General features: G+C 44.2%; 2 protein-coding genes across 4 annotated transcripts in view; one reads left to right on the forward strand and one right to left on the reverse strand.

The window, feature by feature from the left end:
* NT5DC2 (5'-nucleotidase domain containing 2) overlaps positions 1–15630 on the reverse strand; it is a 51565-nt gene extending 35935 nt beyond the window's left edge. Inside the window, exons 1-3 of the mRNA XM_067568078.1 lie at positions 15126–15630; positions 2705–2889; positions 440–514 (exon numbers count right to left, since the gene is read on the reverse strand). Coding sequence (XP_067424179.1) covers positions 440–514; positions 2705–2889; positions 15126–15453 — 588 coding nt within the window. The 5' untranslated portion in view covers positions 15454–15630. The remainder of the gene's footprint in view (positions 1–439; positions 515–2704; positions 2890–15125) is intronic.
* UQCC5 (ubiquinol-cytochrome c reductase complex assembly factor 5) lies at positions 15092–25338 on the forward strand. Of its 3 annotated transcripts, none has more exons than XM_067568079.1 (3): positions 15092–15165; positions 21811–21984; positions 23865–25338. In XM_067568079.1, the coding sequence occupies exons 2-3, from the start codon at positions 21834–21836 to the stop codon at positions 23924–23926; spliced, it is 213 nt and encodes a 70-aa protein (XP_067424180.1). In that variant the 5' UTR covers positions 15092–15165; positions 21811–21833; the 3' UTR covers positions 23927–25338. The 3 variants fall into 3 exon arrangements, with proteins under 3 accessions (XP_067424180.1, XP_067424182.1, XP_067424181.1); XM_067568081.1 differs by lacking the exon at positions 15092–15165 and adding an exon at positions 21175–21319; XM_067568080.1 differs by lacking the exon at positions 15092–15165 and adding an exon at positions 21385–21608.
* Positions 25339–26008: the final 670 nt, after the last annotated feature.

A 26008-nucleotide genomic window follows, 5' to 3' on the forward strand; every position in this document is an offset into this window, starting at 1 on the left:
CTTTGTGTGCTCCTAAGGTACATGCATCTCTCAAACATCGTAGGGCTTCAGAAGAAATGTCTGAGAAGCTACAAAAGCTTAATGAATTATTCTGGCACTTCATTTCAAATACTGGAATTAGTAAGAAGAAAAAAACCCCTCTTCAGTGAGTAACTGTTGTAGCTACATAGTCGTCAATGATTTTAAAAGTATTTTATATATATAAAAATAAAATGAGAAACCATGTAGCCAGCATTTGATATTAGTTCCATTTGTCCAAACAAGCTTAAATCTAAGAGAACCTATACAGGGAAAGAAACAACAATCTACAGTGCATGTTTTTCTGAAAGCTGTTCTACCAGATGTCATTACAGGAAAGAGATAGCATTGATATATGTGACAGGCAGATCAATACCATGGAAGAGAAAGCAAGTATGAAATTTAAATTTGTGTCATTTACCTTTTGCACATCATAGTGAAGCCCTCTTATGGCAAATCCTGGAATGTAATCATATTTCTTGAGTCCTTCTGGATACTGGAAAATATTTAATGAGAAAGCAGTTAGCCCAGTGAAACTGTAATAGTTGAGAAAAATTTCCATTTGACAAGAGAATAAAGAATTTGGCATAATGAATCAGGCCCCCATACATCAAAATCCCAGTCCCCCAACTGTGGTCTAAGTGAACCAAAAGATGCCAAAAAACCTTAATGTAACTGCTAAGCTTTGGGATTCTACGAACTGGCTGGTTTGCTTGGGCAACTGATCCCTAGTTCCTACAGCAAACAGCTAGTGCCCTGAAAATAGAGTTATTGTATCTGGAGATGGACTTGAAATCCACCTACCAAACCCATCACGTAAGCCAGGTTTTTCCTGACGAGCTTAAGAAAAAGCTATACGAAGCCAACAGTTTTTGAAGGAATTAAACTTTTGGCGTTTTATTTTGTTTTAATTTTAAAAAATATTTCTAATCTTTATGCTGCTTGTTATGACAAACTTCAGAATGTGAAACTCTGCTGGGCTCTCTTCCCGGGTTTGCAGATAGACAATTGCATTGTATCTTCTGTTGCTCAGAGCTCTGTCAAGCAGCGACCAAGTAAAATTAACACAGCTGAACGTCTTTTTGGGGCAGCAGCAAAATGAAAGAATCCTGTCAGTTTCACGCTACTGAAGTTTGGGAAAAAAAGCTCAAATCCCGCAACCCCCCAAAAACACAGCATAGGAAGACCCCTCCCACAAATACATGAAAAAACAAAAATGGGGGGTGGGGAGTGGGGGGAAGGGTTGAGAGAGGTTGATGAGTCAGATCTTTCTGCTGCCCTTGCTTTCTCATTTAATCACAAGTCGGCGGCTAGAAAATGGATAGCGTACTGCCAGAGGGAGTGGAGCTTCAAGTTTCAGATACTTTCTAGCTAGGAGGATCAGGTAGAAACCCTAATACCCTTCCCAGCATCTGGGACTCTTCAGAGTGTTCCTCCTAAACCTTGCAAATAAAGAGTTCCTCCCCACCCAGCCTTTTCACAGCTACCTCTGGCTAGTAGGTGTCTGCTAAGTTTTCCAAGCCCTAGTAACTACAGATATTATTAGTCACTATCATACATTCCCCCATTTTAAATAGCTGGCATCTATGTCATCCTACACCAGCAAATTCTACACAGACTGCCTTTTTATATGGTCAGTGATTTATATATAAGCCATATTCTTCACATCAGATGCTGCATGGCTGCAGTGAGCAGACAATTCATTCTGAAGGTCATATTCTGTATGCATTAGTTGGGTTCCCTGAAGAATCCTAATAAATATGTAGGCTCTTATACCACACCTGTCACTATGATATTAGAGAGTGATCCTAATATGGTAGAGGATGTAGGCCGGAATTCTTAAAACAAAAACAAGGGAGTTAAATACCTCTCCCCCCTCAGGCTCTTTTCCAATGTAGATTGATTATTATAGGTCAGTCCTATGTCCCATCACTTAGTTTTGCACCATTGTGAAAAAGGGTAAGGCACAGGGAGTGGGGGGTGGAAAAAGGGAGGACTGACTTAGAGCCCTAAACCGATAGGGAGAAATGCCTTGCAAAATCATTGTCAGACATATTTAGAACACTAGGGGAAATGTTGCAGCTTCAGCCACACAGCTAGAGGAATTTGTATATATTGATGAACTCAGCTTTGTATTTCTTTTCTTAAACACAAAAAGTGCTGCTACAATGTCAAATGCAACAAGGGAAGAGAACATAGGCATATCTAATGGTATATTTAAGACATTAGTCTAGGAAACTGTTAAATCCAAATACTGCATTACCTGGCTAATACTCCAATTATAAAAACCATTTAAAAATAAAATCACCTCTTTCTAGGGCTACATGGGCCCATCATTGGTCTAGGAGTGATTGCTGCCCATCTTCTGATTTGGGGTTAGGAGGAGAAAGGAGGATTTTTTTTTTTAATTATTTTTTTTGTGGCAGTGTTTTTTAAACAGTGGCAACTCTTAAAAGAGGCTCAGAAGTTTGAAATGTTACAATAAGTCCCAAGAGGAGATGGATTAGCAGACAAGAGTGCCAGATACATGAAAAATATAATTTGTTACATAACTATCACCATCATAGACAATTTATACACACACAGTGGTAATAAGCAAACTTGACAGCAAATGCTTTATAAAAAGGTTTTGGGGAAAAGAAACCAGGATGGGTTTCTTTCATTAATCTTATTATCAGAAGTTTACCTTGTACTGTTCAATTAGTATGTCTCTGGCAGTGTCGAATATCATAGAGTGTAATAAATTAGAGTACTGTGCTAATGTATAATCATAATCAAAGCCATAAATCTCAACATCTCTTAAGCTGATCTCATTATTTGCGTAGATAGCTGCAGGGTTAAGGAGGTTGCAGACCCCTGGTGGAAGCAGATCTGGAGAGGGAGAACAAAAATAAAAAGAGTAAATTTAATTTATGCTTTTTCATTTTTTATCAGAAAGCAGTTACTTTGTAAAACAGTGTTCATTCCAAGGAAAGGGATTTGTAATCCTGCTGTCAAAGACTAATATAAAAACTACTAAAATATTTCTCCCCCTGAAAAGCCATTATGAAGTTTCCAGCCATGCCTAGTGAATACGGCAACTGTTTAAAACAGCAAGATTAGTGACAACAAGATGTGAAACAAATGTCAACATTATTGGTTTTCTGACCTGCATAATGTTAAATAAAACATATTGGGGGATTTAAATCTGCCAAAATTTCTGGATCACACTAGCTAGCCACCTGTAGCACCAGCTGGACATGCTGTGGTGGGTAACTGTAGTGGACAACTTCAGAAAATATACCCCTTTTGTTTATATTTTGACATCAGGACAATCTACATATCAGTTGTAAGAAGTCTAGAATTATTAAACCAAAGGTCTAGAACAGCGGTTCTCAACCTTTTTTTCCCCGAGTACCACTCCGGTCAGGTAGAGTCAGGTCAAGTACCACTTCACCTGACTGTACCTGGCCAGAGTACTACTCGGAAAATAAGCGCAGTAAGCACTTTCAATCAATGCCCTCTGCCGAAACTCTACAGTCATTTGCCCGTTTTCGGCGGCAGCAAGGGGGCATGATTCAGCAGGGGGGAGGGAAGAATGGCAGCGGCGGCTTTTCTCAGCAGGCAGGGGAGCAGTGGTGGCAGGTTTTCTCGGCGGCGGGGAGGGGAATCGGCGGGGAGGGGGGGAAATCGGCGACGGGCGGGTTTCTCGGCCCGGGGGGGGAGGGGGGAATCAGCAGCAGCGTTTGTCGGCGGCTGCAGGGGAGGGGGGGGGATCGGCAGCAGCAGGGTTTCTCGGCGGTTGGGAGGGGGGATTCGGCGGCGGAATCGGCGGCGCGGTTTGCCTCGCGTACCACCGAGCCGGCTTCCGCGTACCACTAGTGGTACGCGTACCACCGGTTGAGAACCCCTGGTCTAGAAGGTTGTTTTTCATCCATTTGCCACAGAACTAGAAAGTTCACAGAAGAGTTAAGATTTCGTCTGATTAGTTATTTTGTTTTCTACACTTTTACTTCACTCTGCTCCCCCGTGCACACGGAGAGATAAGCAGGTAAAAACACACACCACACACACATTTAACTAGGCTCCTACAGTGAAATGCTGATAAAGGTGGTTTATCAGAGGGAAGCAGAGAACCTGCTGCCAAAACAGATCTCTCAGACCTTGCACATTTTCTGTGACTTTAGGGCAAGGTACATTTTAAGTCAATCATGAGCGCAATGTTTAGCTCGGTTGTATAATGGCACAAAAACGTTTTTAAACCACCTGATCATTCTGAGCTCTTCTGTATCCTCAGTCCCAATTGGTTACCGTGACACCACGGTGAAGCAGGACAGACAACAACATCTCACACGTGCCATTGTCCACAAACTGACGCTATAAGATGAGCGACCGCAATAGTGAGTGCTACTTTCTTACATAAGGCCCTTGCTCACATTGGTGGGGATAAGCGGGGAGAGAATGGGGACCCAACGTAGCACATTACTCACTCCTCCCACACAGACATGAACATTTGTATGATTTAACACAATAATGCTGGTATTTTTAGGTGCTCTCCTCCCTTAGATGTGAGCCCCCATTATGGGTTCCTTAGCACTTCTATCTGCCTCCCATTAGTTGCGCACACACTAAACCACAACAGCGTTTGGCTATTCCAAAACCAAGTCTCATTCCCAATTTGGAGCAAATCAAACTCTTTTGTACATTAGTTAGTAGAACTGGCTGGTTCCAATTAAGACTTAATCTGTTACTGTTCCAGAAAAGGTGAAGCTGGCTGCTGTATTGTCCTACATGACACCCACAAGGGCACCTATTGTTGACTCAGTAATATAGACAAGTGATCACAGTAGGAGAATATTAGACATACCAATATTTTAAGATATTTTAAGGTAGGAAGAGAAAACTAGCATTATGAAACTGTACCCCACCTTCTGGTCACCATCCCCTCTTCCAGGATAATTTGAAAGAATACATTTCAAAACCTCCCCCAACTTAGTTTGACTTCTTTGAATTTTTCTATATTGCAAGAACAGCAGCAGAAATGTTATAATGGAAAGCAACACTCTGAAGCAGAGTGGATGGCTCGGTGGCTACACAGAAAAACAAGAGCTCTCTTCCAGCTCCCAAACTGGAAACAGAGTTCCTGGAAGAGGCTGAAGAGTGCGAATGGATTTGTGGACATGTGGAGTCCTTTTCTTATCTTTTAAAATCGTACAGAAAAACAATATTTCAAATGATTATTTATGAGGTGACAGATATTTATGTTTAGAGAAAGTTTCAACAAGCCTTTCATTTCCTTCCGACCCTGAAAATAAGCCATGGAAGATAGCCTCTCTTCTGAGAATATATGTTATGCTGATTTTTACCATGGCTGGGAGGGCGTAACTTTTTTTTTTTTTTTTTTTTCCCCTTCCAAAGAGGACCCCCACAGCTCTCACAACAAGACCTAAACCTGCAGAGCAGTGAACATCTTCACCTCCTGTTGAAGTCACGATAAAAAACCCCCACTATGCAAGCTTTCAACACACATCCTGAGACACTTGGGGGTTCATCCCAGACTAATAAGTGGTTGTAAGGAAGGTCTTTTATAAATATCATTGTGAAACATATGCGTCATCACAATATGAGGAATTACGGATACTCACAGATAAGTTTTAAAGTCTGTGACTAAAGACAGGGAGAAACAGATTCTCTCCAGACAGGAAGGAAGGCAGCTGTCTACCTGTCTCCAGTGTAAATTAAGCATCACAAAATCAAAACAATGGAAGTCCCATTAACATATGAATCAGCAAGGGGATGGGAAGTCAAAAGAAAGGGAAGAGTACCAGGAAAACTTCCTGCCTCTTGAAGCAGACACAATGAACTTTGGGAAGATAGCGTGACCTCTATACCCCAGCAGGAGAAGGAACCTTGGTCTGGGATTACTTGTCAAAGAATACATTTCAAAGGCTTACTGGACTATAAAAAGAAAGAGGAAAGACCTCATAGCTGTCCATCACTTGGGGAAATCAAGAGGCCAGAGCTCCTGGAATCACAAAACACCAAGTCCTTCAACCAAGGAAGCTGAAGTCTTTGGAAACTGAATATAGGTGAGAAGCCTGCTTAGGCAAAGACTGTAACTTGCTGAAGTTAAGTTTTACTCTTGGGCCTGGTCTACACTAGAAAACTAGGTCAGTGAAAAATCCACACCTCTGAGCAGCATTAAGCCAACTGACGTCCCTGTGTAGAAGCACTTCGTTGACAGAAGAATTCTTCCACCAACCTAGTTACTGCCTCTTGGGGAGGGAGAGTATATACTTAGAGGAGAAAATGCCTCCCCTTGGCTTAGGTAGCGTCTACACGGAAGCGCTACAGTGGGGCAGCTGTGACACTGTAGCATTTTAAGTGCAGACACCCTTAGAAGCATATTTTTACTGTTGTTAGTTTGGAACCATTTCTATCTTCACACCCCTTGCTTGAGATCAGTTGAACCTGACTTTGTTTAATAAACCAGTTTTACTTTTACTATAAATCAATTCAGTGATGCAACTGAAATAAGAGCGTCCGTCAAACCCCAATTAAATTAATGCGCTGCACTGTACTCTCTCTTTAGAGACATGACCAATTTAATAACTTCTGAGTGTTCTAGGAGGGGTGGGACATGACAGACCGACCTGTTTGGGGAACTCAGGAATTGAGGTTCACTGTGGGTTACCTGCAAGGCAAGGTTCGAGCTGGCAGAGTCCTGAAGAGTTTGCTTGCAGGGCAGACAAGCTGCTGTGTCAGGGAGCTGTCACAGAGCTCAGCAAGAGCCAAACTCCCATTTGCTGAGGCAAAGAGGGGCAGCACCATAATGCACTGTTCTGAGAAGCCCAGCAAATGGTCACCAGAAATTCCGGACGGGGATGGTGTTGGGGTCACTCTGTTAAAAATAACTGGGCAGCAGAAGTCAGGGTGTGACCTGCATGCTTGTTTGCAGACTGTTGTCAGGGCTGAAAGTCACAGCAGTATAGCTTTAAGTCTGGGTTGAATCCCAAAGTCTCCCACATCCCTACATCCCCTCTACTGTAACACCACATGTAAACCAACTTCTAGCTCTGCAGCTACATAGTGTTTTGCTGTTATCGTCCAGGCACATTGTAACGGCAAGGGGAAAATACGCAGTGCTACTGCATGAGCCAGAGCTCTCCTGTGGAGAGGGGGGGAAAGAAAGAAAAAAAGGGACTCCAGAGCTATCTATTCCACAACTGTCACCACGTTAAAAATAAAATTGTGTTGGCGACTTAGGTTTTTTTAAAATAAGGTTCTTTAGGCATAGGGGAGCAAGTCTTATCTGAGAGTCAGACTGCAGCTAGCAAGTTTACCAGGCATCAAGTGTTTCTTTGAAACTGATCAGATGAAGACATTTCTCTCTCCCTCAAGCCTCCATTGTCACATGGCCTCTATGCTGCTCTCCCAGCCCCTTGCTGCCTCAATAACTTTATTCCACTCAGACACCTTAGGTGATCATCATGCCATTGACAAGCACATAATACACGTCCTCCCACCTTACTTAAACCCTTCAGGGAGACAGTGCTGTAACAGAAAATCTTTTCCATTTTTCATCTTCTTTGCTACAACCACATTGTGCTCTACACATTCCCTTCTTGGAGCACGCCACAAAATTACATCTCAGTGCAACGTTTTCACCACCCAACAGTATTGAACCATTCTCAAGTAAGCTTACTATGATTTTTCCCTTTCCTGAAACATTCCTCTCCCTCTTTAACTCCATCTTTAGTTAGAGCAAAGAACAGTTGCAACATCATCACTTGCTCTGGATAAAAAAAGATATTTTCCTCTACAACATACATAGCTCTCTCCATGTGTTTGATTGCATCTTGAAACAAAAGCTCCAGATTTTCAATGATGCCCATTGAAGGAAGGCTATGTACTGCACAGACACATTAGGTCAACAAACAGGCCTGTCATACATTTCAGCTTCATTATAAATCATTTTCTATTCTGCAAGGAACCAGGCTCAGCTTCATGCAAAGGCCAATGTAGTTGCCTTGCCTTGTAGATGACATGGTGATAGCCTGTGACGCACTCCAATGGATGGCAAGCTGTTCACTTATATAACGAACACGGCTCTCACAAGCACCACACCAAGCCATCTCTGCATAAGCTACTATTTTTTTCAGAGCAGGATTCCTTGTTTCTCCTAGGAAAAATATCAAGCCTTTAATTTTACACTTAGAACAGCACCCCGGACACTTAATGTTTGTTATTTTTGTAACTAGTTCACATGCAGCTCACTCTGGTGGATTTTCCATTTAGGTGCCATTTGAAAGCTTTTCAAGTCAGTTGAATTCAGCTGAAATTAGGAATTAGTGAACTGTGTGTTGGCAAAATAACCATCAGTCCAGACTCCCACCTTCCCTCTGCTTTTTAAGGTGGAGTTCCAAAAGGTCTGGCATTCTCCCTATTGGACCCCATGCCAATCAAGACACTTCAGGGCTTTCCTGCAACTTATACCCTGAAGTGAACTACACCTCTAATAAGGAGTGGGAAGTACTGAGCTTTTTGAGAGTCACCCATCCTGTATTACATAGATTCCAAGGCCAGAAGGGACCCCTGTGATCATCTAGTCTGACCCGCTTGTATAGCCCAGGCCACAGAACTCCCTCAAGTAATTCTTAGAGCACATCTTTTCAAAAAACATCCCATCCTGATTTTAAAGTTGCCAGCGATGGAGAATCCACCGTGGCACTTGGTATATTGTTCCAATGGTTAATTTTTGACAGAAGGTAATTTACACCTTATTTCCAGTCTGAAAGATTAAAGTTTAAAAATGTCTCCGATGCGTTTTTTTAAATTAAAGAGTTTGCTCAGGGCATACACAGATATTTGTTTTATGTTCTCCACGTCTTGTGTATGATCTCCCCAGATAATGTAACAGCCTAAGAGACTTAGCCCGCGTAGCTGATTGCACATAAGGAACATGGATCCGAGTTCTATTAGGAACCATATTTGACTAATTACAAACCATGGCTCTTCCAAATTCTCCTACGCTCGTGCAACTCCCTGCAAAGTACTGGAAGGTGTATATGTACCTATTTGAGCATATTTGATCCACTAGGGCAGTAAACATCCAATCTTTTGAGCACAAGGGCTGAACCTATTTCAAAGAGGTCAAGTGACAACAGTCAATACCCTGGGACAGGTTCTTTGTCTTATACAGCTTCTTTTGCCCTGCTCTGGGTAGATCGAAGGGAGAGAAAACTAGCCGCAAGTTGCCTACCAGCATGGGGAGTCGCCAGCAGGCATGAGGTATAACTGCTCTCGGGGCTGTGGAATTGGTTGATAGTTCTCAATTTCTACCCTCTCTCCTGGGTTGCCCTGTGTGGGGAGGGGAGTCATCCTTTGCCAGCTGCTCCTCCCACCTCTGGCAGATTCAGACGAGTCCAAACCTTGCTCTCCATGGGGCAGCCACAATCTGACAGGGAAGGCAATGGAGCAGCCAAACCTACTCTCCTGGAACTGCTCAAGCAGCTGTAGCAGGGAACAGACTCCAAGTCCTAAGAACATGCCCAGTTCATATCAGCTTCGATGGAGGGCAGCTGAGGAGGTAGTGCCTGCATCTCTCCCCCCTCCCCCCACGGCAGTGAGGTGAAAAACTGCAGAGCTTGCAAGGCTCAGGGAACACATTTTCAATTCATGACCAAATACCAATTTTCTTCTTAATACAGTCACTCTTCAGAGCCATAATTTTGAACCTCAACACCTACCACTGGCCCCTGGGCCAGAGATTGAACACCGGTGCAGACTAGCCCTTCAATCTGCACTGCAATCACTAGGTCAGCGCCAGAAAGACTTCATTCCAGGGCAGATAAACAGTGTGTTTGCTCTCTGCCACAAGCAGCAGCTATGACCAAACACATTTAAATAGAGGATAGGCTAGAGTAGAAGAAACTCCAGAGGAAAATGGCTCTCACAAGCCTGCTAAAAACAGGGTTGCTCTTTGCACTGAAACCCTGCAGGGTTTTGCAGTTGGCAGCAATATCATAGCTAATCACTCACTGTCTAGTCAGCATTTTACCCAGGAAGCGAGTGTATGACAGATGCAGAATCATTTTATGGGCAAAAAGAGAGAACTTTTGCAATAAAAAAGATCTCCAGAATTTGCATAACTAATTTATTACAACTGTCCACTAACTGTTGTGGTTAGGGAACCAATCACATTGCGTAAGGATTTATAACTAACTCATGAGTATATTCCCTGTAATGAAACTTGACATACATATTTCAACAGTAAGACAAAGAGTGTTGGTTAGATGCTTTTTTGCACTTCTGCATCCATTAAAATGCCTGCAACACCCTTCAGCGGCTAAACATGCCAAGTCATCTGAAATACTGCACAGCTACTTAGGCCAATTTAAAAACACCCGCAAGGTTCTAACTTAAGTTGCTCTTGCACAGCACTATTCCACAACTGTCACAGACCCACAATGCCAAACACCTAAAATGAAAGCACAGCTGGGAACAGTTGGGCAATTTATTGTAAAAATGGGTGAAAACTTCAAGATCCCATATGACCTTTGTCAACTTAAAAAGTGTCCAATCATGTTAGGTGTCAAATATTTCCTGCGATGTGTTGGGCATCTTCAGTTCCCATTTTTCACCAGTGGTAGATGAAAGCACTCAGTAACCTGAAAGAGACTCTCACAACACCGCTTCAGATCAGAACTAAAATGTTTTTAAAAGACAATTCCCAATATCCCCAAGGAATTTAAAAGTCCACATGCATTAGCTCCTAAATCTCATATGTTTAGTACCAAATAATAAGAACAGCAATAAGACGCACTATATTTGCCACAATTCTCCTTCATGTCCCCCATTAAGAAGCAATCTACATGCAAATTAAATACCCTGCAAAACAAAAATGAATAATCACCTGCCCCAAAAATGGAATTAAAAAAACCAAAGTACCTCTTTCCAATTACTTATTATTTCCAAGTACCTCTTTTTATTATCAAAAGTGGTGTCTTGTAACATTTTATAGCAACACCTTAAAAAATTTAAAGTAGTTAAAACAAACGTGACAAAGGCAATCAGTGTAGTGACCTTCTTCCCGTGGACACTGTTCAGCACCACAGAAAGTTCCGTAATATCGAGGCAGTGGGATCCATCTTGGCAAAGGACAATAGGCCCTGCACTCAAAGTGCAGGTCTAACGAAGGATATTAAACAACAGAAGAATGATGCTGAAACAGTGCTGAGGATTTAAATTTGGTGTGGATAAAATAGCAATTTCACTCTAAAAAATACTTTTCAAGCGCAACTGTAGTATATATTATTCACACACACACACTTCTCTAGAGCTTTACAAAGAGCTTTATATATTACCCTCATTCTACATTTGGGGAAACTGAGGTATAGGGTGACTTGTTTAAGGTGACTGGGTCAATGATAGAACTGGGAACCAAAACTAGAGATCTCCTGACTCCCAGTCTCTGCTCGATCCACTAAGCAATGATACCTCCCAAACCTAAACCTCGCTGAAGTGATTTGTAGAGCACCTATTGCCATACAGTAGTAACTATTTGGTCATCTAGCTACTAGTTCTGCCCAACAGAAACTATTTAAGATACAACATATTATGAATGTTAGTTTCATGGGTAGGCTATAACAAGCAATGCTACACTGAGAACTAGAAAGACAGAACCACTTATTCTTTGAGTCTTTGTGTCTGTTTGAGACTAGCAACATGTTCAGAACGAAAACACATTAGATCAAAGAAAGACATCTCTACTGTGTACAGGTACCAACATGAGAAAAGCCCAGAACTATTCTTATTTTACACCATTATCTCCTTGAAAGAATGAGATACTGAATGTGTTTTGCAGTATTATACCAAACACAGTATCCATTAATCCACAGTTTACATACTTAAGTTTCTTACACAAGGTCAAACACACGCAGCAACAACTTCACAGCTGCAACAACTTCACAGCTCTCTTCAACAATACCTAGCTTCAGTCATAGCTTTCTTCAACTTAATATATTCAAAACCACCAACCCTCTCACAAAATGTCACTATCTCCCCTGCAGAAATACAGATTTGGGAGGCAAGTTTGCAAGTGGGCACATTAATTCCCCATAGCCAAATCTTCACTTTTCCCCCCCACTTTTGTCAGAATTCACTACCATAATCGCAGATCCTACTCCCTTGAACTTTTAAGGGTCATAAAACAAAGGAATTGACACACTGGTTCAGATTATTGTCCACCAAGCTTGATGTTCTACATCCAGCAGCAAATAAGTTATTTTTAAATTTTTTTTATTTTTTGCTTTATCTGAAAAAACTCCTATAACTTACATGGGCAATATGAAATATTGTTAATGGTTGGCCCTGGATGGGGTTGAGGAGAAGAAAGAGAGAAGAGTGCGTCTTCTCACCCCAGCTGTAATAAGATTATCCCCAGAAGCATGTGATTTTTGTTACCTTCATGTTTTCTTATGTGGCTCATTCTTCAGTGTCTCTCTGCCATATCACATTTATGTACTGTAGCCTCCATATTGTAATAAAATGCATAAGATAGAACAGCTGTTAGTATTTAAAATGTTTTTGAATGGTGACGTACCATACATAAAGGAAGCTGTATTTAAAAAAAAAAAAGTAGACAAGAAATAAAAAAGGGCATTATTCTAATTAAATCAGTTTTTTGTGTAACTACCTTTACTGCCACTTTCAAGCACACCATGATACAGTGCATTTTCAGTACTCCTGGAAACAGCTATGAACTTCTGATTCGTGGCACTTCCCCACACCAAACCCATATCATTGCTGTTCAGTGTATGAAAACAGAATATATTTACACTGTTTGAGTATATTCCAGCTCATTCAATCATCAATGAACACTAAAATGTCTTCTGGGCTGAAAAGTGGTATCACTAACAAACCAGGCAATCCCCAAAAGCTGATTACAAAAAGGCAGAGTTTCTATTTACATCTTGATAAGCATTGATAATGAGGAAAAAAATGCAGAAAGACGTATGTTTTCTGGGGAAGAAGGGTATTCTTAACATACAGAATTTGTACGGTTTACCAGAACATGACATTGATTCATCAAAGATCTGACAACATTTTCCATTATAGTCAGTCTCAAACATTTGCAATTCAACCACGGAGGCTCCTTTGACATTGAAGCTTGAAATAACTTTCAGTCAAGGAGCAAATCTTTGACACCAGATATGGTGCAAGTCAGTTTTAGTCATAAACACTTTACAGGACACACAGAAGTAAGGGGAAAAGCATAGAAATCCTGCCAGGACTCAAAAGCATGCTCATGTATGCAGGTTATTAAGGAGAGACCTTTTTATGCAGCACATGCCAAATATCTCACTGCAGATTTGAGAAAAACCTATTCTTCTGCATGCACATTAACGGTTTCATATATTTTGCAATCTGCATTTGGTACTACTAATCATATCGCACAGATATATATCACAAGTGTACCACACACAAATGCAGAGTATTGTAACTATGCAAATAGAAGAAACCATAGTTTGTCATGTCAAGAAGTATGCATGTGACATCGCTAAATATACATTTATCACAAGATTGTACTAGCTTCTATCAATGTGTACATTCAAGATTTAAAGTTTTAACTTGAGAGGGTCTCATACTAGTTCTGGTTCAGAGAGTTCTAATATTAGCATAAAAAAAAGGAAAATGAACTCCAAGATACTGTTAGAGCAACATCAGGAGTCTGACAAATTGGAACTTCTTTGCAGTTTTGGGTTTAAGACTAAAATACCCATTCTGACAGCATCTACTTAACACCTCCTATTGTCTCTTGTGGCTATACAGTACTACTCTTGACACATCCCACTAACAAACATCTAGAATCTTAAATTTTATAATGTCATTTTTCTTTTGTTTGAAACACACTAACAACAAAACCACCAAATAAACACTAACAGCCATGGCTTCATAGACGAACATAACTATACAACAGAAGCACTTCCTTCCTCTTCACAACAACAGCCCAACAAAGAGCTACTCCACAGTAGAAAAAGAAAAAAAGTCAGACTGTACCTAGCCTTGCAAGGGTGCAAACTTAGGGCATTCCAGAGATTACTAAATCAGCAGGAGAACATCCTCCCTTATGCTGTGCTGGGTAAGGAATTTTTAAGAATATTTAGCAAAGAGGTGCTGAAAGGTGCTGGTTTAACAGCTTTGGAGACCAAAGTCCTCTGTTTAACCACAGAAGAGGTACAACACAAGTGCTGTTGTGGGACACAAGTTTGCCCAAGCCTAACATCTTGATACGGAAAGTAGTCCAAAGAGAATTTCTGCATCCACTGCCTTGTCCACACTAACAAAATCAGAGCCATAAAATCAGAGCACCACCAGTAAACAACCACATAGTTAAAATGTATCAGTGTCCTGGCAACAGGAAGGCTTCCACCAGTGGTGAATTAATTACAGGTCTGGGTTTTGCTGGTGTGGGTGCATACCCTACCCATAAAGGAGGGTGGCTATTCGTGCCCATTATGGTGATGCTTTTGCAGCATGGACACTTGTGCCCTTCAGACCGTACCCGCACCACCACCCTGGACACAGCCCGTGATGTTATCCACAAGGCAGAGGACCTGCCCCCGGGCTGAATTTGTGCCCCCTTGGGCACCTCTAGGCTTAGCAGCTCATAGCCCTGGCACCTGCCTCTGGCTGCATCCCTGATGAAGGTACAAAAAAAACCCAAAACTGCGTGAGGCCCAGCACCTCTTTCTTTCATGACCAATTAAGCCCTGGCCGTGCCCACCCGCGGCCTGACTGGGGCACAGGGCAGTTTGTTGGCTCCCAGCCCCGGCGAGGGGGGCAGGCTTTCAGCCTGACAGCAGGGGCTTCTCCCGCCCCGCGGGGAGAGGAGGCGGCGGAGACAGACAGACAATAGACAGACAGACAGACGACAGCCGCGGGGCGGGCGGGCGAGCTCTGGCTGGTTGGCTGGCAGCGCCTTAGTCTCTAGCGGTTCCCTACGCCTGAGGCACAGGGACGGGCACAGCCCGGGGACGGCGGGCGGGCGGAGAAGCCCGGTCAGAGGCGCCGCAGGACGCGGCAGGCCCGGAGCCCGCTGCCCGGAGCCCGCAGCCGCTGCTTACCGTAGACCAGCTTCCTCATCTCGTGGTAACGGGCCCACAGGTAGGACTTGGTGTCGACGCCCTCGGCCGGGCTGCTCAGGGCTCCGGCTGCGGCCGGGCTGGGCTCCGCGGCTCTCCGGGCTCTGCCGGCGGCGGGGGGCGGGGAGTGCCCCGCCGCCTGGTGCTGCTGAGCCCGCGGCTGCTCCCAGCCAGCCCGCCTGCCCTCGCCGAGCCCGCTGCTGGCGCTGGAGTGGCAGCTCTGGCACAGGACGGCGGCGGCCAGCTGCCAGCCCGCCCCGTGGCCCTTCCACACGCCGCTGCCCGTAGCCCTGAAGCTAGCGGCGGCCATGGCCTCTCCCCGCCAGGCGCCGGATTCAAGGGGGCCCCGAAGAACCGCCGCGCTCGGGCCAGGCTCTGCAGCCCCGCGCTCCCATGCGCCGCCCGCCGCTCTCCCTCCTCCGGCTGCAATGCAAACCCAGCGCGCCCGCAGCGGCTGCGGGGCCGACCGCGGGGACTCCCCGACGCCAGCCAATGAGCGGCTAGGCGTGGCGGCGCGAGCGGCCAATCCTGGCCGCTGTCGCTGAGGCAGCGAACGCGGGGGCGGGGGACTCCACGCCAGCGAGCCCCACATCCACACCGCCGCCACGTGTGGGGCGCCAGCCTGCCGTGCGCGGCCTGCCGGGACTGGTAGTTCTCCCGCCTCGTTCACTGCGTGCCAGGCCGGCAGCCGCGGCGCCCAGTACTACAGCTCCCATGCAGCATCTCGCTCCCCTCGCTGGAGGGTATTTAAATGTTGTTTATCACCGCTCAGCTTCTTCTACGGTAGAGAAACTCAGTCAGGGCTCTGCGTGTTCCGAGGTTTTTGGTGACTTCCGTTCTTCTCAATTACTATTCCAGGCCGGGAGGCGCTTGATTTTTTCTAACTGGCTTGATCATTGAGGAATACAGTAAAGAGAATAATTCTGCCCTTAAACGGAAAGATGGGATAGATGCACTAATCCTCTTCTATGGCCATGTCTAAGTTAGGGAATTTAAGGGAAAAGCCCATTAGTGCTACCACCAGTTCATCTGTACTGCTGGGAGTTCTCTATCTAAACATGACTCCAGCCTCTTTGTGCATTTTTATAAGTCAGCAGATTTGAGAACTGTACAAAGTAAACATTAAAAAAAAAAAAAACCTAGAAGCTGTTGCATTTTCTACACCAGAACTCCACTGGTGCTACCATAGATGCAGCCAAATCCATTTTTAAAGGGGATTTTTTTCTTCAATTTAATGGCGTATGAGTCTTTCTACAGCTGATGGTTACACATCTCACAGGCACATTGAACACTGTCAAGGTTAGTTTGGTTTACATGGTGAGATAAAAACATGGAATGATGTATATTTAGTCGGCTGCCAATTAATTTATTTAGAAATGGCATTCATAATCCCATTAATAACTACACTTCTTAAAAGCATTACACTGCATTTTAATTAAAATAAAACAACTGAATTATTTTCCTTTATAATACAGTTACAAGTATTTAAATCAATCCTGTCTTGCAAGCAGTTATGTCTCTTTTTGGAATTAAGTTAAATTAAGTTAAATTAAATTATTTAAGCATAGACAATATACTTAGCCCTGGACAAGAAAAAAATTTGAGGACAGTCCCTTCCTGCCAGACTAGCACACAAACAAAAATAAATGGCAGAAACTGGTGGATATTCTTTTGCACCTCAGGGTGCAAGAGGATAAAGAAAGATTCTGCAAGTCAACATATTGTTCTATCTCTTGTAAATCTTTTCTTGAGCCCTTTGGGACCAAAAAAATACCTACATTGGAAAATATTAGACAAACACTTTTTACTACACTGTTGATGTAGTCCCATTGTGCACACAAGCTTTTAACACTGGACCATAATATATTGCGCATTTGGTCCAAGTACAGTGAGTGATATGTTAATTTATTAGAATGGGGCTGGATTAAGTATGCTATTTTTGCAGACTAGGGGTTGCAGAAATGTCCTGCTAAGTAAACACCAGATCTAGATGTCCATGTGCAAACAGAATTCCAGGTATCAGTTCTGCAGATTTCACCACTGATGCCACTTCATCCCTGGCAGAATGAGACCAATGACCCTAACTATTGTCATCCTAGCTAAGGCATAACAGGACTCTGTTCACACAGGTGCTGAGTGGAAATAGCATTCCCTTTACATAGTTCTCCAAAGGCTACACAAAATCTTGCTGAATTCTTAATAGTCTTAGTTGTATCCATGTAGAAACTCAAAGCCCTCTTGACATGTAGGGCATGGAGGCCAGGAAGCAGAGTGTATTCCAAATGTGAGAATACATACAGGCCACCTTGAAGAAGAAAATGTGCTGGTCCCAAAAACAAAATGTTCTTAGTTTCTGTGCTCTATCTTCTGAAAATGAAAACTAGCTTCTTGCCTCAGTTTCCTAGAGAATGTTACCCAAATGCAACTGCACCTCATACTGCATATGGAAGGATGGACTCTCTCTGAAATGAAGTGCCAATGGCTAAGCAGAACCAGAAAAGAAATTTAGAAGTGAGATGGATACATTATTAACCTTTTGTCATTTGACATAGCAACAGAAAGCCAATTTTCAATTAGAGACTTGTTCAGATGTGCTTGGAGTTTCTTCTGTACAGCTCAGCAGCTGGGAGGGGGTTGTATTGCAGAAAGTAAACCAGTTAATTTCCAAACAAAATATTTTATTGGTATCCCCAAACAGTGGGAAAGGGGCAGAGCCATTAGCTCTCTATCAGAGGTAAACACACACACCTGCTCAGGACAGGATTTCAGGTTTAATCTTCTGTGCCCATGTACATCAATGATCCAGTCAATGACAGCAGGCTGCTTCACTGTGCAACTCTCTCTCTTAGGCCATGTCTACAATTTAAAGTTTTGTCGATGGTAGTTATACTGGTGATAAAAAAGCGCTATAAATGCTCATGCCCATCTACACAGCACTCATTTTATCGTAAAAGAGCATCCACACTTGATGTTCTAGTATTGGCAGTGAGAGCAGTGCACTGTGGGCAGCTATCCCACCGTGTAACTCGGTAGCTTCTGCCGCTAGGAATTTTGGGATGGGGGAGAGGAGTGCAGAACACCGTGGGTGCTGGTTCTATGTCCTATGGTGCAATGCATTTCTGTGCCGTCATTCGTTGCGTTGCTTGTAGCAACTCTTGCCCTTTTTTCAATGGCTTCCCACCATTTCCTGCGTGCCCACCCTCTGAATCTGAAAAGATGGATCCTGCACTACTCTTCACTGTTGCTTTCAGCGTTCTTAACAGATCGTGGCTGGTCACGCAGTATATCATGAGCTCCAAATTGGAACAAGAATCCGAGGAGCCAGAACTGCTGAGTGACATGCAGACGAACAGCACTGCATTACTGTTGTCTTTCACGGAGCATCTGCACACGGTGAACCGTCGCTTCTGGGTGCATGAGACAAGCACTGAGTAGTGGGATCGCATTGTTATGCAGGTCTGGGATGATGACCAGTAGCTACAGAACTTTCGAATGTGCAAAGTCACCTTCATGGAACTCTGTGAGGAGCTGGCCCCTGCCCTGTGGCGCAAGGACACCAGAATGAGAGTTGCCCTCTTGGTGGAGAAGCGCATGGCAATCACCGTGTGGAAGCTGGCAACTCCAGCCTGCTACCGGTTGGTTACCAATCACTTTAGAGTAGGCAAGTCCACCATTGGAGCTGTTCCAGAGGGGTAGCTGTGTTAGTCTGTATACAGCAAAAACGACGAGAGTCCAGCAGCACCTTAAAGACTAACAGATGCATCTGATGAAGTGGGTTGCAGCCCACAAAAGCTTATGCCCGCAGAAACTTGTTCGTCTTTAAAGTGCTACAGGACTCTCATCGTTTTCATTGGAGCTGTGTTATCACAAGTGTGCAGGGCCATTAATCGCATTCTGCCACAAGGACTGTGACTCTGGACAATGTGTGTGAAATAGTAGATGGATTCGTAGCTATGGGATTCCCTAACTGCGGTGGGGCAATAGATGGCACGCATATTCCAATTTTGGCTCCAGAACATCTCATGACTGAGTACATCAATAGGAAGGGGTACTTCTCTATGGCACTGCAGGTGCTTGTGGATCACCAGGAGCATTTCACTGATATCAATGTGGGTTGGTCACGAAAGGTGCATGATGCTCATATCTTCAGGAACACAGGGCTGTACCAGAAGCTACAAGCAGGGACCTTTTTCCCAGACAAAAAGATTACAGTAGGGGATGTTGTGATGCCTATAGTGATCCTGGGAGACCAAGCCTACCCACTGATGCCATGGCTCATGAAGCCTTATACAGGCAACAGGATAGAGGCAAGGAGCGCTCCAATAACAGTCTGAGCAGGTGCAGAATGACTTGAATGTGCATTTGGAAGGTTAAAGGCATGCTGGAGATGCTTTTATGGCAGGCTGGACTTAATTGAGGACAATATTCCTGTTGTTATAGCCGCCTGCTGTGTGCTCCACAATTTATGTGAAGCTAAGGGCGAGAAGTTTTCCCCTGGGTGGACTGCTGGGGTGGATCACCTTGCATCTGCATATGAGCAGTCAGATGCCAGGGGTATTAAGGTATTAGGGTATTATTAGCTCCTGACTCCCAACCTCAGCAACCAAGCTGCTTCCCAGCTCTGGGTCATCCTCCAACTCCACTTCCTCATTGATTACCTCTTCGTTGGGGTTTAGTTCGCTATCCATTGGCCCCAGGGCCACAAAGGTGTCTACAGGTGTCTTGGGGTGGATGTGAGGTCCCCACTAAGGATGGCTTCCAGTTCTTTGCGGAATTGGCAGCTCATTGGCTCCGCACCAGAACGACAGTTTGCCTCCCTGGCCTTCTGGTAGCTCTGCCGTAGCTCCTTGATTTTTAGCTCAACACTGCAGTGTGTCTCGCTCATAGCCCTTCTCCACCATGGCACGAGAAATCTGGCTGTAGATATCAAAGTTCCTTTGGCTAGAGCGGAGCTGGGACTGCACAGCAAAGTCCCCCCAAATACTGATCAGATCCAGCAGCTATGTTGTGTTCCAAGTGGGAGAGTGTGTGCTGCATGGAGCCGCCATGGTCACCTGTGAAGATGAGATGCAAGGTCTCCACGCTGACCAAGCAGGAAGTGGAACAAAAATTTAAAAAATTTCCATGATTGTAAAGGAAGGGGCAGCTGGCTGCAGGGTGGTCAGGATTGGCATTGTGGGACATTTCTGGAGACTGTTTAACAGGACATAAACATACAGCAGAGTCTACACTGACAGCTTTGTGACAGAACTTTGGCAACAAAGGCTCTATGCCTCTTGTCTAGGTGGTTTTATTTTATCGACGAAACAGGGCTGTTTTGCTTACAATACGGCCATTCTAGTGTGTGCATCAGGACAGTTTTGTTGACAAAAACTGATTTTTTTGTCAACAAAACTTCTTAGCGTAGACAAGGCTTTAGGGTCAACTCAATTTCATTTCTCCAAGCTGGGATCTGGGGGTGTTAGGCCCAGGCTGCCAGCCTAGGGACAACTAGGTGTTAATTTACCTTTTTGAAGGTATCATTTAACTAGATTCCTCAGTTTGGGTCTCACCCGTCCCTGTGGAGTTACACAGTCACACTTCTCTCCCTACAGCCCTGAATGTCCAGGAGGGAGAAGGTAGGGACACAGGCCCTTCAAAGAAAGGCTTTGCCTGGCCTGTGACACCGGTAAGCCACAGGGAAAGTCACTCAGAGCGTGAGACACGTTAGCAATTGGGGAAAACGCTGGCTAGAGTCCCGCACCCCGGCCCGCAAGGCACCCACACTCCAGCCCCTCGCCTGACAGCCATCCTCAAGGAAGCAGCCCCCCCACCCCCAGCGCTGCCCGGCCCCTCACTGAGCCCAGCGCACCCCAGCGGCGCGGGACGCGGCGATAAGCTCCGCAGCTGAAGCGGCCTCGCTGGCGCGGCAGAACGCAGCACGTGACAGAGCCCGGCTCGCGGCGGCCACGCACGAGCCGCCTGCCGCGGCGGTGCAGGCGGGGGCGGGGCCGTGTCTGTGGGTCGGTCTCCGGGCAAGCCCCGCCCCGCTCGCACCCACCGTCCCGGAAGCAGCGGCACGGCAGCCCGGCGCCCGCCTGCATCACGTGCCAGCCACGCTTCCGCCGCGCCGCGCCGCGCCGGCCGGGCAGCCCCTGGCAGCGGCGCCGCTCGCGGCCGGAGACTTCGCGCCCGAGGTGGGTCTGGCGAGACGCCCCCCACTGGGCTGCGTTCATTCTTCTGCCCGCGGGGGCGGCCATGGCTGCAGAGGGGCTCGTTAGGAGCCGCCGCTGGGCCCTGCCTCCCTCGACCCCGGCGCACAGGGTGACCCCGGCGCAGGGGCACAGCTCTCCGCCCCCGCAGGGCGCGTGTGGGGAGCGGCGTGAAGACGTCTCCCCGCAGTGCTGCACCAACAGCTGGAGCTCAGCGCCCGACCCCAGCTGCGGAGGCTCGTGCGGAGCGGGCGGCGGCGGAGCTAACACGGCTGTGAGGACGCAGCTGGGGAGCCGGGACTTGCTCCCTCTCCGCGTTGCGCAGGCGCTGGCCCTGCGGGGAGATGGGGGGTGCAGGCGCCTAGACCCGCTGTGACAAGCCTTTCCCTCCTCCCACGCCCAGCCGGGGGCCCTAGAAACGCCCTGTGCGTGGCCTGGTAAACGCTTTAGCTGACTGTACAACTCCTCTCTTTCAGCCATCCCCATTCTCATCCCTGAAATGCTGATGAGCAAGAAAATAAGGTACCTCTTGCAGCTGGTGCCTGGCAGGCAGCGCTTTGGCGTGTACAGATTCCTTCCTTTCTTCTTTCTCCTCGGGGGAGCCATGGAGTGGTTTATGATCAACGTGCGGCTTGGCAGAGAGACATTTTGTAAGTTGCAGAAGAGGGTTGGTTGAAGTTGCATATATTCCACTCATGGATCTAATACCTTTTTCTCTTGTTAAGTAGGGCTCCCCATCTCTGCAAATTGCCCAGTGTTACTGCTGTACCAGGATCCAAAATAGTCTACTATTCCAGGCTGCCCAATTCATTATTCTTTGACCTATGAACTAAATTCCTATAGGTAAAGGCATGCTAAAGGACACCAGTGCTATTTTTGTTTACTGACCTGCAACTTTCATTACAGTGGGCATAACTTTAAAATCCCATTTAAGTAACAAGCAATTAGCATCCAATTTAATTTAAACTTTAAATGCCAATTACATTTTTAAAAAATCTGAAAGTTAGTTTCTGGGTGGCTTACATTCTAAGACTTGAGGGTGCAGGTTTCATTTTTGCCTGGGAGTAGCTGAAGATACTCACCTAAAGCCCTGTCCACAGCAGAAGCAAAACCATCCAAGGTAAACCAGTTGTCAATATGGCAGTAGTAATCCAGTATGTTGAGTGTCACACTTTTAGTCCAGGTGTGACTGAAGGTAAAACATTAATTTGGCAGTTGTACACCTGAAAGTTTAATGATTCACATTTAAAAAGTGCCTTCCTCTCTGTAAACAGCAGTTTATCCAAGTAAATTCTATGGAAGTAATGAATTAGGGAGGTTTTTTTTCTCTTTTTAAGAAAAACCTCAGAATAAACTTGTATATAGGGGCATTTCAGAAAAAGGAACTAAGTAACATTTCAGTTTTGCTGTTTGGTATATTGCAACTATCCATCACACTTCACATGCAGGAATAATGTATCAATGTTTTCTACTGTTGCAAACACCTAAATATATCCTTTCCACAGCTGAAAACTAACATTTGTCCAATTTGATGTCTCACATAATAAGATGCTTTTAGTGGGGTGATTGGTTGGTTGTTTTGCACTACTGCTTTTGCACCACTGGCACTACTGCTGTATTGTAAGGTAATGAAGTAAAGCATGTTAGTTAGAATGCATCCTTTGCATTTCAGCAGATGGGTTTATTTTCCTGCATGTAACAAGAGTGCTGCATACCTAAATGATGCTCCATTAAAGGCGGAGTAGGCTCACTGAGCAGTCCTTAATTCTGCAGCTTTAATTGGTCACAAACTGGTTGTATTTGTGCAAAACAGGCATACATGGTAAAAATTGATCATTAATCATTTTCCATTGCAGGAATTCATCTGGTGAAGGGTATTTATTATGAATTAGATGTTCAGACAGGACCTCATTAAGGCAATGTGAAGCCTTAGGCATTGTGGCATGGGGTGGGGGATAGCTGGGTAGTTTCTAGTCCTTGCCTGTGTACCATGGCCACGCCCTGCATAACATAACAAACAAGACCTCTCTGCTGGGGGTACTTTCATCACCACTCCTGTTAGCACAGTCTGGATTTCTTACCTCCCTGCCTGTCTTCAGCTGTTTGGGGTCTTTCCCAAAGGAGGGAGACTTCACCCTCCATAACTGGGGGGAAGAGAAGAAAGGGAAGGTGTCTGTTAACACCAGTCCAGCAGAGCTGTGACTAAGCAATGTGACTAGTTGTTTCCATGGGAAGGTAGCCAAGAACTGTCTGCATCCTATTTCAAATATAGAATTTTTAAAAATATATTCTGTCTTAGATAGAACAGCAATTCTGAGAAAGATGGAAGTGAGAAAATTTGTATTTTTTAAATAGGGTAGATTAGACTAATTCATTCTTTCAGTTCTTGGCTACTAGCATCTGCAAATGGAAACTAGCTTTGAAAGGCTAAAAGTGTCAAACTTCCAGGAACAAAATCCTAAATTTGTGATGATTGTTTATTGACTCCCCCTGAAACCTCAAGCAAATAATCAAAATCTCTCTATGGCAGATGATGTTTACCGTAGGAAACGGTCGGAGAGACAATATGAACAGAAGATGGAAGAAAGATGAATTTTGCACTGAACCATTTTGATAAATACTCTGAACTCTTGAATCCTGTGAATCACAGTTTAGAGACTTGTCACTGCTCTTAAATGCACTCACAACACTTAATCTCTGCAAATTGGACTGTAATACATGTCTGGTCTATGAAACATGGTTTTCCAAAATATTTGTAGAGTATTCTTCCCTCCACCCACTTAGGAATCTTTTGGGGTAATTTTTCTGAATAAAAGGGTGAAGAATATGGGTGGTGCAAAGCTCTGTTAAATAAACTAAAACAAATAAACAAAGTACCACTGCTTCTTTTCTATGCATGCTGAGACAACTTCCATTGTAACCGGATTAAGCAGAAAAAAAGCAAGCAAGTTGTACCTTCAATACACTTGTATCTTGGCACAAAGGAAACTTCCATAGTTGATGGGTTTGCTTGTATTGAGAGAAATTGCTTTCGTCTTAGATTTGTTTTCTTTCCACCATACTGCTCTTTCACCCAAATACAATAATACAGATTATGGGAAAAAAGCTTGCTATGCTTAATGTGTTTGAAGAGTCATCCATCCATTTAGGCCTGACTAAATACAAATATTGTTGCACCAGCAGCAGCCACACTAATGATAAGGAGATGAATGTGAGATACACAGAGATGGTCTTGGAAAAAAGTTATTGTTTTAGATGCTTAAGTGTGGAAGGACATGCAACAGAAATACACCAAACACTGAATTCTATTTCTATCGAAGGAAATACAGCTCAAGGACAAGAAGCTATTTAAAACAGTTTTTTTGGTCAATATACAAAGGCACTCCAATAACAATGCAGGAAAATCACCTATATCATGTAATACAATATTCTGAATTAGAATTGCCTATTAAAACTAGTGCCAAGCCAAAGTTGTGCACTGCAGTGTGTGTTGACCTCTATAGTACCTGACATATGAAGAAGCACACGTATTTGGAACCGGGACTTTCTAGCAATGCATATATTACATGTAAACAAAACAGTTCCTGTTGAGTTTTTAAATCAAGGTTTATTATTAGGACAGAAATCCCGACAGGCTATAAGCTTAGACTATCTTTTGCTAACTCCTTTTTAACAGCTGCCTTCTACAAAAGTGGGTTTTCGTTAATTAAAGGGAGACAACCACTGCCTCAAAGGTCTTGTCTAGGTATTCAATTTTCAAATGCAGGAGAGGGACTTTGTTACAGGATTGTACGCTATCCAGAACTTCAGCACCATCAGCTGCCCCAAAGACTTCACTTTTTGAAAGGCTAGCGCTACTTGGGTTTTCAGAAAAATGTTGATTGCTAGAAGAACAAAGGTATGACTAAACTCTGGCATATTTTAGAAAAAACATAAGCAAAAAATATCTAAGCAACTGGGAAAAGAATGTAGTTCAGAAGGGACAGTAATAGGTTAAGTTTTAATGGTGGCAGAGTTAAGAGTCTTTGGACTGCAAATACTTTAGTGCTGGGATTTAAGTCTTTATATGCATCTGTAAGGCTCTGATCTTGCAAATATTTATGCACAGGGTTAACTTTACTATCCTAAATCATTCTATTAAAATTAATTACAAATGTGCTTTTTGAAAGGCTAATAAATGTGACCAATTTCAGATTTGATTGTTGTTAGTTACATTCTAAACCAGCTTTGAAATTATCTTCATAGAAATGGGGGGACGGGTGAAATATAGACATGCTTAGATAAACTGCTCTTTTAAACGGCCACTTGGATCAGGGCAGACACTCAGTGATTTTCTACCTCTAATTTTTTTCTCATTGTTATTGGCTCTGCTGTGCAATATCCCAACAGCACCTTAGTTATGCTCACTATTCTGTTTATTGAACTGGTAGTGACTGCAGGCCTGAGCCAAAACCCATTCAAATTCAGCAAAGACTTTCATTGGCATCAACAGACTTTGGATTGGACCCTGGTCTCCAAGGCCCGTTTCTGGGGCGGTTCTTTCATCTCCTGTTTGGAAGAGTGGATGTAGCTTCAGCAATTATTCAGACCCTGAATTGTTTAAAATATTTTACTTATGCTCCAGTTAATCTGCACGAAAATAAAAACAAATAGCTGCAAATCCACAAACGGTAG

This window comes from Emydura macquarii, unplaced genomic scaffold (assembly GCF_026122565.2).
Source record: "Emydura macquarii macquarii isolate MOO-44397 ecotype Brisbane River unplaced genomic scaffold, CSIRO-AGI_Emac_v2 contig_2846, whole genome shotgun sequence".
NCBI classification, from domain to species: Eukaryota; Metazoa; Chordata; order Testudines; family Chelidae; genus Emydura; species Emydura macquarii.